General features: G+C 32.0%; 1 protein-coding gene across 1 annotated transcript in view; it reads right to left on the bottom strand.

The window, feature by feature from the left end:
- Window positions 1-5075: 5075 nt before the first annotated feature.
- Window positions 5076-12624, bottom strand: part of LOC122269663 (dynein axonemal intermediate chain 7) — a 28511-nt gene continuing 20962 nt past the window's right edge. The window contains exons 11-14 of the mRNA XM_087153204.1: window positions 12300-12371; window positions 12082-12219; window positions 8447-8548; window positions 5076-5680 (exon numbers count right to left, since the gene is read on the bottom strand). Of these exons, the coding sequence (XP_087009330.1) occupies window positions 5555-5680; window positions 8447-8548; window positions 12082-12219; window positions 12300-12371 (438 nt within the window). The 3' untranslated portion in view covers window positions 5076-5554. The remainder of the gene's footprint in view (window positions 5681-8446; window positions 8549-12081; window positions 12220-12299; window positions 12372-12624) is intronic.

A 12624-nucleotide genomic window follows, 5' to 3' on the forward strand; every position in this document is an offset into this window, starting at 1 on the left:
GACTAAGAGTTATCTCTGCCGCTTGTCTTTCGGAGCTTGTCGCTAAATCTGTTTTGATTTATCTCAACAAAAAGTTCATTCAATCGCCAAACCCGTCGTCGCCACTATTTCGACTAGTGAAGAAATCAGTAACAATACCATTGGAGATACTGTGCTCCTTGAAGTTATTCATTTCAGCTCGAAACTTTGAGATCGTAGCATAGCGGATATTTCTGTACCAATCCATATATATATATATATATATATATATATATATATATATATATATATATATATATATATATATATATATATATATATATATATATATATATATATATATATATATATATATATATATATATATATATATATATATATACACCGAAGAGCCATTACATTATGACCACCCTCCATCTATAACAATGGGTTTGCCCAGGTTTTCATGGTTTCTCACCCAGGAACAATGATTTCATGGGGCACATTACGACCCATAATCCTCATAACAATCCCTGACGTCTGTAAGCTACTTGAACATAGTTGCAGACCAGGTTCACCCATTCGCGGCAACAGTTTTTCCTGCGGGGGATGGTGTTTACCAACAGGATAATGCACCATGTCATAAGGGCCGAATCGTCATGGATTGGTTCGAGGAACATTCCAGTGACTTTCAAGTCATGTCTTGGCCCCCAAATTCACCTGACCTTAATCCAATAGAGCATTTGCGGTCCTACTTGGAAAACCAAATTCGTGCTGTCACGCTACCCCCTCGCAATGTGAGGGAATTGCAGGACCAGTTGGTGAGCACTCGGTACCAGATACCTTAGACCAGAGGCGTACGCAAGGGAGGGGTTTAGGGGTTTAAACACCCCCCTTGAGCTCAGACAAAATGGCAAAAATAAAAATTTTAGTAGAAATTATGCGAGCTATTATTTTTTAAGGCTATATATTTTTATCTGCCGTATGCCTACTTTTTTTCTCACGGTATTTCTCAGAATACTGAAACAACATTTACTCTAGTAGGGTTGTACTTTTGAAACCAAATTCACGTGATACTGTTACGGACTGGCTCCTTTCTGTCCTACCAGTATAGTTTTCGAGACTATCTGTCATTCGCGAGGTCTTTACGCGATGATTCTGGAATCCTAGACGTTCTGTCGTCTTTGAGACAATTCGAGAATTTTGGAGATGCAGTGAAAAATTATATAAAAGGGGGAACGGAGTACAGTGGAGTTAGTTAGTCAGACTAAGAGTTATCTCTGCCGCTTGTCTTTCGGAGCTTGTCGCTAAATCTGTTTTGATTTATCTCAACAAAAAGTTCATTCAATCGCCAAACCCGTCGTCGCCACTATTTCGACTAGTGAAGAAATCAGTAACAATACCATTGGAGATACTGTGCTCCTTGAAGTTATTCATTACAGCTCGAAACTTTGAGATCGTAGCATAGCGGATATTTCTGTACCAATCCATATATATATATATATATATATATATATATATATATATATATATATATATATATATATATATATATATATATATATATATATATATATATATATATATATATATATATATATATATATATATATATATATATATATATATTTGCTGTTCTTGGACCTTTAGGATGTCAAAACGCAAGAATTTAACAATTTTTAATTATTTTGAGAAAAAACCGGGACCTGAAATTAGTGAGGTGACAGCATCTAGTACCAATGTAAGTTTTTCTGTTGTACAGAAATGTGATACTTCCGTTGAAGAAAACGTTTCTAGCATAACAAAAACTGATGAATGTGAAAGTGGCCCTCAAAGTGTTACTTCCCACCCTTATGACATTGGACTTTTTTTAGAAGATATTACATTATGTGACGCCCGGTTGCTGAGCGGTAGCGCTTCGCACTCTCGTGCCACAAGTCCCTGGTTCGATCCTCGGGCCGTCTAAGGTTGACTCAGCCTTTCATACCTTCCGTGGGTCGATAAATGAGTACCAAGCATGCTTGGGAACTAAACACTGGGAGTTCTGCGTTCGGCTGACCACCTGACCGGAACATCTGCTCATGCACCCCAGAGCCCAAGGTCAAGAAAACTGAGATGGGCACAGTAGGCCTTGGCCCTCTGGGGCTGTCGCGCCGCTGAGTTTAGTTTATTACATTATGTTCTTATATTTAAAAAATCAAATCAAAATTTAACTAAACAATGTTGTCTAAATAAAAAGTCAAAATTGTCTAGCTGTCTAAATTAGGGAAATAATAGTGCTTTATTACAGACTCGAATTTCTTTTAGTAGTTTCAGAAAATTATGAACACCCCCCTTGAAAAAATTCTGCGTACGCCACTGCCTTAGACTACCTATCAATGCCAAGGCGGGTACTAGCAGTTTTGAGGGCTAAAGGTGGTCCTACATGTTATTAGCTGGGTGGTCATAATGCAATAGCTCTCCGGTGTATATATATATATATATATATCCCATATTGCCATAGAGATAACATAGTACCGAGTATTGTAGCACACTTAATTAATGCCAGGCATTATTTTAACAAAAACAGAAAGTCATAATTTTAAATAAAGATTGTAACAATGTTAAAGACGCTTCATCGACACGCGTTTAATTTTTAGCGTTGAAACAAAAGGGGAATATATATATATATATATATATATATATATATATATATATATATATATATATATATATATATATATATATACCTGCTGGTCCGTAAAAATTGCCTATACCGGTAATATTAAGTTATCCAGGATTTTAATTTTTCTCTTTTCAAAAAAAACGTGCTCTATACGTTTCTCTAACAGATCAAAACCATATTTTCTCTATAAAGCTCGCACAAATCTTTTCTGAGTTTTCTTTAAAAAAAAATAATTAGATTAAAAAAAGAAGAAAGAAAAGACCATTCTTTCAAATCTATATTATTGTTTCTTTGTCTGTGGTCAGGTGGATGGTGGGATGGACATGTCCCAGGAAGGGTGTTAAATATATGATTCCAAACAACTGAAGCAGTAAGAAATTACCTGATTGAAAACTTCATTCACTTCAGAAATAAATAAATGGGAAATGACCGGCGACATGTTTCAAGCGCATCAAAAACAAGTGCCCATTTTCAAGACTTGCTAGACATGAATGTGTTGAAACAAAATTATTTGAAATAAAAACAAAGTTTCAAACGAAAAATAAAAAAATTAAGTTAGTTAGTTTTAAGTTAATTTAGTTTTTTTTCTAGTTTTGTTTTTCACCCAGGAAGGGGGGGTTAAAGGAAGTACGGGAACTTAAATTGAAACATTCGGGAGTGGAATTCTCAATAACGGAATTTTTATTGTAATTCGCTGATGATATTTGGATCATTTTAGCATTGATAATCACGTGATTTTTTTTTTTAATTTCAAAGTTACCTATGCATTTAATCCATGCCAAGGAGCGTATACCGTTCGAATACAATTAGTATCGAATTTAAATTGCTATCAAACACTCAAAATATTTCATACACTCAAGTGTTTAATTTTAAAAGTTCCTCTTGAATGCTTTATTCGGATATTCAAAATATATAAATCGAAATCAGAAGTATTAATCTTTATCTTTACCTATCAACGTGGAAAATGGAATTTATGATGTTAATATTCTTCATCTCCAATTGTTTCTCAGCAAATATTTTTCTTTGTGAAAGTCCTTAAACCTTAATATAATGTTTGAAAACCGTGTCATCATTGATTGCAGTCACGTAAAAAGGTATTTATTTCATTTTCAGTATCATCATTTGTCACGACTAGAATAATTACTTCATAGCTCAGAAAATATTTAAATAATAATGAATAATGTTTCGGAAATACGTGCTAAGAATATGATTTACAGACATTCATTATTCAAGAGGCATGTTTGTTTTGTTATAGATAGCCTCATTCACTTTTTTATCATACTGGGAAACTCAACTCCCTGATCGCTTCGCTCACCAACCCTCTTGCTTGCTTCTCATCCATCATTTTTTTTTCCTCTAAAGTCAATAATTTATAAAAAAAAAATATGTATATGTAAAGCTCTTGTTGTGAAAAAAATAGATAATCAATCATTCGATTCGCAACAAAATGAATAATTATCTGCGTTTTGAAAATAATCCACAGTGTTTTAAAAACAAAATTTGACTTACTCGGAGAAAAAAATACGGCCCAAAACTACTATAATATTGCCGTGATTTGGCTCTATGGGACTAGTTAATTTTTACAGAAGTGCTTTGGTAAGGATTTTGGTGAAATTAGCAGTAACATATAGTTTCATGATATGTTATACAATTTGGTAAATGTGGTAAAATTTTTCCACATTATATTAGATAATGGCATAATTAACCATTTGTTTAGTTAAATTTATTTTTCAGTTTTAGTATGTTTCGCAAAATGTGAAGTAATAAGAACTATAATTTTGAAAACCAGAATTTCCGGTAAACCATCCCCATGTAAACGGAAAATTATAACCAGTATTGTGGAAAAATTATTGCATTTGTTTCAGCGGAATTATGGGGTTTTTTCTACCAGAAATGTCATTACCATAGTGTACGGTAATTTTACCAGAATATATTTCTCCGTGTGGGTCTCCATTTTTCACTTGTAGATTTAATATTCGTTTTGAGTTGGGGTTAAAGAGCCGTAAAGAAGAACGTTTAAAATGATACATTAGTGAGATTTTGGCAATCAGTATAGAAACATCAGGAGGCTGCTTATAAAGCATGTTTTGGCAAAAACTGTAAATTGAAGGGAAAAAATTGTTAATTGAAGACAGAAACTGATTGCAGATTTGTAGTCAGTGGCATGAAATTATCGAAGGTCTGTTAAAAAATATATCATGATACATTAGTGAGATTTTGGCAATCAGTACAGAAACATCAGGAGGCTGCTTATAAAGCATGTTTTGGCAAAAACTGTAAATTGTAGGGAAAAAATTGTTGATTGAAGACAGAAACTGATTGCAGATTTGTAGTCAGTGGCATGAAATTACCGAAAGTCTGTTAAAAAATATATCATGATACATTAGTGAGATTTTGGCAATCAGTATAGAAACATCAGGAGGCTGCTTTTAAAGCATGTTTTGGCAAAAACTGCAAATTGAAGGAAAAAAATTGTTGATTGAAGACAGAAACTGATTGCAGATTTGTAGTCAGTGGCATGAAATTATCGAAAGTCTGTTAAAAAATATATCATGCAATAAAAAAAAAATTCGCTCCCCTGTGTAATCATTGTGTTGTTCATTAATTGAAATTCATCGTTTTCCTATAGTTTCATGATCTTGCCTCACAGATTTTCAATCTCTTTTCTAAATTTTCTATTTGAGACTGCCTCTTTCACCCAGATTTACACATCTTTCTTTAAATCAGCGAGTGATTCTTTTTAAATTCCATACAATACCGTTATGGTATTCTAAACTTCTAAAATATTCGTTCAGTCATAAAAGTTCACAGTTTAATTTTTCTAGTTTTGCATCAAGAATTCCTTTTTCATCAAGTCTGATGTGATGAGTTTGATACAAAACTAGTTGCAGGTTTAGTGTTTAAGATGAAATTATTATCAAATTTCAGCTTTTAGGAGCAACTAAATAATTTACAAGTGCAAAGTAGGAAAAATACTTTGTTGGCAAACTTGTAGTCGATTTCATCATCAGGAATGCCATTTCTTCCAATCAACATATTATACAAATTACTGTAATACTGAAAAATAAAAATAAAATTATTTATGATGTAAAATATACAATTCAGACAAAACAAAGCATGTAACATTGAAATTAAATCTGGATTGATCTCATTTTTTTTCGTTCACATTTTCTTCTTTTCCCTTAACCCCTTCCTTCTCGCTCCCGTGAAAAGGATGGGGTGAGGTTTTGCCCTCTATTTCTCGCTCCCATGATATTGACGGGCTGGGGTGTTTAGAAGTAACGCGCCAATGAGAATAAAACTAATTCATTTCTTTTGTCCGGAAAACACTTTAGTTCTCATTTTACACACCAGATGGCAGTACCAGGATATTTTCAAGGTAATTGTAGATAGTTAATTTGTTTTAAACTAGATGTCAGCACTAATCAAATACTTAATACAAATACAAAAACCAAAAAAATAGGCACTTTTATGACCGTTTTCTTGAAAATTAACGATCGTTAAGGGGTTAAACATTAACCGCAGCCGCTAGAGGGAGTAGAAAATTATACATAGCGTACAAAGAAAAAGAAAACAAAAATCATTCTACATCATTTCGTTTCTTCGGTATAGTCACGCATGTTATATATTAACAACAGTAGATGCTTTAAGTTTTTGTCCGACGCAAGGAAAAGGCATTACACCTTATCAAATATACCAGGTGTATCTCGAAAACATCCGACAGCATCAATAGACTAACCAAATCCTGGTTGGTAGGGCACTGGGCCCGTGTTCAAGAGGTCGTGGGTTCGATCCCAGCCGGATGAATACTCCCCGCGTAGTAAATGGTGACTGATGCACGTTAAATTTGTCGAGTCTCTAAATCATCCATGTTCCCATAACATATCATACCTCTGGGGGTACTGATCCAGGAGTTTACTTGTCTTCTGGATTGGTTCAAAATTACAAGGCTGCGAAGTTGAACCCAAAACTGGGTCGGCTGTTCAACGACGGTTATAAAAAATTTAAAAAAATAGTATTGGTTGTAAATATCTAATATGTGTGGAAATAATATAAAAATAAAATGATGTTTATTTAATGTCTTTTGTATACTACTGCTCTGGATAGCATTTGAAATCTCCGATATTATAGAGATTTCGCATAGGGTTATGGATCCCCATAACTCTAATGTCAACGCTATTTGAGCTTTACAGCGCATGGGCAAAAATTCTCCTACAAAGCATCATGTCCCTAAAAGGTAGAAATAGCGATATTGTTAAGGCTGTTTTTCGAAGCCTCCCTCATAATATGAAATCATGCTTTTTTGCGAATAGATGTGTTTTATGTTTATCACTGCTGTGAGTTTGCACCTGTTATTCATGACTGTGAGGTCGAGTTTAGCCTATCTAACGCCAGCGATGACTATGCTTATTTTGAAAATGGCGTGAAACATCAATATGGAGAAAAGTCACAGTTTTGTAAAAATGAAAAGCGTTTGTAGTAAAATTTTTCCATATTTCAAAACTTACTCCTACGCTGCATTACCTGGGCTCATAAAAAATTTAAAAACGGAGAATCCGGCAGTGATTTTGATAATTTTCATCTAGATGGAAAAATGTCACCTAACTAGCGATTTTTAAAAAAGTTTAATAACTTTTAAAATAGTTAAATCATTTGTCTGCTCTAAAGCCTAGATAATTATTCACAACAAGATTATATCTATAGTTTATAATCATCTCATCTCTTCAAGTGTAAGGCACTTAAACTATGACTTTTTAATTTTCCTTAACGACGAAAAACAGCGGATAAATGTCGGGGAAGAGCTCTTTATTATTTTTTATTGTTTCTGTATGCCTCGTTTGCCCTTTCATTATTAGCCACGACTTTTTTGAAGCTCCTTATTTACAGCAAACGTAAATCTAAAATTATAATGGTTTTTTCTGTCAAATTACATCGATACAATTCTGCATTTTGAGAAAGGTATACTGTTGTAATGCCGTGAAAACAACGTAAATGCTTCCTGATAAATTTCTCGAAATCTGACTTGTCAACTATTTTCTTTTCCTTGTTCATGCTATCAGCGCTAAAATAGAATTTTAGATAATAAATTAAAGAATTTTTTTTGAAAAAAAATCCCAATATGTTAAATATATAAATTTAAATTTTGAATCATTTGTCGCTTACGTTGATTTTTTCTATTGTACGGTGGCATAGCAATACAAAAGTATGCATTTTTAGAAAAACTTTATAAAGTTGGGAGTTTTCCTGTTAGTTAAAAAAAAAAATTTTTTTTTTTGTATATAGTGTAAGTTTCCTCGTGGTGCACCCCGGACAACGTTTATTCTACAGGATGATCAAATGTTTAACGAAATACAGCTCGAGGATAGCTGAATTGCTGAAAGTGAGAGTTTTATTTCTGCGAGTGAAATTCTTACAATCATTTTCGATTCGAAATTATTAACCTTTATTATGCTTTAACTGGAAAAAGTTTATCGAAGTTCTGTACTATTTCTCTCAGTCCAACGCTGCGAGGCCTTAATGATCCACTCATTTTAAACCTACGAATGATGCTCTATCAACAAAAGTTAAGAACTTAAAAAACGTCAGGAAATCAGACAGCCTTAAGTCTAAGAGGGTGACGAGAGGGGATCCTTAATGCTAAAAAAAGCTAAGAAATTAGAGCATAATCTTCAACAGAAATTGATTTCAACTTTGTTTATTCAATAGAAAATGGAGTCTTTAAAAATATTATGGTAATCTAATAACATTGTATAAACGCAACTAAAAGTTTGACTCTCATAAGGTAAGTAGAAGTTTTTTTGTAACTAATTAAGTTGTTCTTACTTTTTGTCCTTCTACAGGCTCATCACAAAATTTCGCATTACTTTCTGTGCATTTAATTTCCATTGCGCTTTCTGGTGTGAGCAGTACATGATTATACTTCCCCTGCAAATGATATGGCATTATTTTCTATATTAAAAATGCTATTTTTAAGTTAAAGTGAAGGAAAACAGCAAGTTTATAATTTCAGCCATAATTTTTGCTATCATTTTATTTTAGCTTACTCACCGTGTAAAGTGTTCCGTAATCACTGTCCTGAAAGTATTTCTTTTTTCAAATTCTTGCGAAAAACGATGCAAAGATTTTATACATTAAGAGACGCAAATAAGTATTGGAGAAAACAAGAACATAGTTAAAATCTAAATTATCATATTATCAATATTATTAATTGATCATAATTGTGATCAATTACAGAAAATATATTATGGATTGAAATCAATCAAATTTTTTGTCAATATAGCTGATCAGTTTATTTGTGAGATGAAATTAAAAATAATCCGCCCCTAACGAAAGAGCCGATGGGATGAAGAGTAAACGTGGAATCATTGGAAAAATTGAGATATATTGTAGGAAGTTCTTATTTTATTCTTATTCGATATTCTTATTTTATTCCAATATTAATTTATTTTGATTTTCAATGGCTGAAAAATTCACGTGACACTCACAGAGTGTTCTTGGATTAAATGACTAATTTAAGTGCATTGGCAATAGATTGTCGACGCATTATCTAATAAAACTAGTCATTTGACAACAAATTTAAACGACAAGAATGTGAATGCCATGACTCAAAAAGCTTTATAATGAGAGTGAGGCAATTATAGATTTTGCAAAATGGGAAGCTTATTAACAAGAAATAAATCAATCTTCATTTCAATACATAAATTTTAAAGCTCATTTACTCAAACTTACTAACATGTCACTTTGATCATCCACTTACTGTATATGATCCACTCATCTCCATCCTTCCACTCATCTTTTCAATTATCGTCATTTATTTCATTTGTTCAAATAGACCGATTTTAGTAGTCTACTGTTATTGACCTCGATAACAATTAGCTCATGTGCTGAAATTTACTAATCTGTCACTTTGATCATCCACTCACTGTGGATGATCCACTCATCTCCATTCCTCCATTCATCTCTTCAATTATCTTCATTTATTTCATTTAATCAAGTAAACCGATTTTAGTAGTCTACTGTTATTGACCTCGATAACAATTAGCTCATTTACAGAAATTTACTAATATGTCACTTTGATCATCCACTAACTGTGGATGATCCACTCATCTCCATCCTTCTACTCATCTCTTCAATTATCGTCATTTATTTCATTTGATCAAGTAAACCGATTTTAGTAGTCTACTGTTATTGATCTCGATAACAATTAGCTCATTTATTGAAATTTACTAATATGTCACTTTGATCATCCACTCACTGTGGATGATCCACTCATCTCCATCCTTCTACTCATCTCTTCAATTATCGTCATTTATTTCATTTGATCAAGTAAACCGATTTTAGTAGTTTACTGTTATTGACCTCAATAACAATTAGCTCATTTATTGAAATTTACTATTATGTCACTTTGATCATCCACTCACTGTGGATGATCCACTCATCTCCATCCTTCCACTCATCGCTTCAATTATCGTCATTTATTCCATTTGATCAAATAAACTGATTTTAGTAGTCTACTGTTATTGACCTCTATAACAATTAGCTCATTTACTCAAATTTACTAATATGTCACTTTGATCATCCACTCATCTCCATCCATCCTCTCATCTCTTCAATTATCGTCATTTATTTCATTTGATCAAATAGACCAATTTTAGTAGTCTACTGTTATTGACCTCTATAACAATTAGCTCATTTACTCAAATTTACTAATATGTCACTTTGATCATCCACTCACTGTGGATGATCCACTCATCTCCATCCATCCTCTCATCTCTTCAATTTTCGTCATTTATTTCATTTGATTAAATAGATCGATTTTAGTAGCCTACTGTTATTGTCCTCTATAACAATTAGTTCATTTACTGAAATTTACTAATATGTCACTTTGATCATCTACTCACTGTGTATGATCCACTGATCTCCATCCATCCACTCACCTCTTCAATTATCGTCATTTATTTCATTTGATCAAATAGACCAATTTTAGTAGTCTACTGTTATTGACCTCTATAACAATTAGCTCATTTACTCAAATTTACTAATATGTCACTTTGATCATCTACTCACTGTGTATGATCCACTGATCTCCATCCATCCACTCACCTCTTCAATTATCGTCATTTATTTCATTTGTTCAAATAAACCGATTTTAGTAGTCTACTGTGATTGACCTCGATAATGGTTAGTAAGATTTTAATAATTTTTTTCCAAGAGAAACTTTTTGTTCGTAAATAAAAATGCGAGTTGATTATGATTTTGCAGCACAGAAGTTAAGCTAACCACTTCAAATATTACACAATATTATTCAAACAAAATACATGCATAAAATAAAAATGTTGAATTTACTAACAGCCTCATAACTTTCATTAAAACTGGACCTTAAATCTAACGAAAAAATGCTCTTATCACTTAATATCCCCTCCAGAATCCAATATAATTTTGCCACTTTAAGAAATCTTCCGTTTTCTTCAGTAATTTCTTTGTGATGGTAAAAAAGGGGTTGCTTCAAAAATTCTTCTTATAACTATGCTTTCGAAATCTAGCTTGTGAATCCCATAATAAAGTAAATTCAATTTCTTTAGAAACGAACAACTTTTAATTATAACGATTTATTTTGTTGGTCATCGTAATTACGAAAAGTGATTTCAGAAGATAACTAAAATAAAAAGAAATATAAATGATAAAAAAAAGTTTTACATTGTGTAATTTAAAAGTTTCATTTCTTGTAATTTATCTTAATTGTAATTTACCTTGTACCTTAAAAGTTTCATTTCTTGTCATTTTAAATTTTCCAAAAAAATGCCCCTCAGAGTGAATTTTTTTTTGGTTTTACATCATTTATGTCAAGATTTTCAAAAATATGCTAAAGGCGCTTTTAATAAGGTGTTCTGTAATGACCACCCTTACTCTATATTTTTAGAATACTTCCCAACTATGAATTGGAACAGTATGCACATTAAAGGTCAAGAATTAAGGGAGGAATAAACAAAAACACTCTAAAAATTTGTCGAATCCCTTGCTAGAAAATTGTGATGAAAATATGAAAATTGGCTTGATTGCCAACTAAAATTAGGAAATATCTCTAATAATTATCTTTTGACACCTCTATGCTTTTACCTACAATAAAATAAGTGTTTTGGTGTTTTCAATCCCTCCTTTCTAAGTAGGAATGGAATTCATTATATTTCAAAAGTGTTTTTTTTTTTTTTTTTGTTTTTTTTTTTTTTTACATAAATATTAGTTTGCGAACTTTATTTTGTATGCCATTTTGACAAGAATTTTAAAAATCTAGATAAAAGGTACACTTTATTTATGCAGAATATCGAAATCACTAACTTTTTCGTTACTTTAACTCTCAGACTATAGAAAATTTCAATATACTATGTTTTCTTTATCTTTCGCTTCTGGCGACAGTGGCTTTTTTTAATAAATAAAAGAACATTTTTTTGTAAACGAACCTCATTATTTCCACCTGTGTTGTATTTCAAGACGAACTGATCAGAACCAACCACAGCATTCCATCTACTCCAATAAAAATTAAATGCATGACAAGATATGGCCATGCAAGAATAACACCAGTTTTCAAACTCAGCATTCTAAAAAAAACATATTGGTACATGTTAGTTAACTCTATAATAAAAACAAAGCACTCGTATAAGTATCAAAATACACTTACTTTATGAATAACTTCTACGTACTTGTGAATATCTCTTTCTACTATTATATTAATACCCATGTATAGCAGTTTCTAAATAAATAAATGAAAATAATGATTTACTTTTACTTAAATCTGGCAACAACAAAAAAGTTCATTTCCTTATTTCTTTGAAAAAACTGATTCATAATAAATGCCCTTTGCATGTATTTTTAGAATCCTTGTCAAAACCGCATGTATATTTAGAGTTATAAATTTATACTCAAACAAGAAAAAAAAATTATTTAACGTAAACTCAGGAAGCCGTTAGTAAAAGCGTCAAAACTTATTTGATTGCCGAAAGTAA

The sequence above is a fragment of the Parasteatoda tepidariorum genome, chromosome 10 (assembly GCF_982258835.1).
Source record: "Parasteatoda tepidariorum strain Cologne lab strain chromosome 10, Ptep-v5.0, whole genome shotgun sequence".
Taxonomy (NCBI): domain Eukaryota; kingdom Metazoa; phylum Arthropoda; class Arachnida; order Araneae; family Theridiidae; genus Parasteatoda; species Parasteatoda tepidariorum.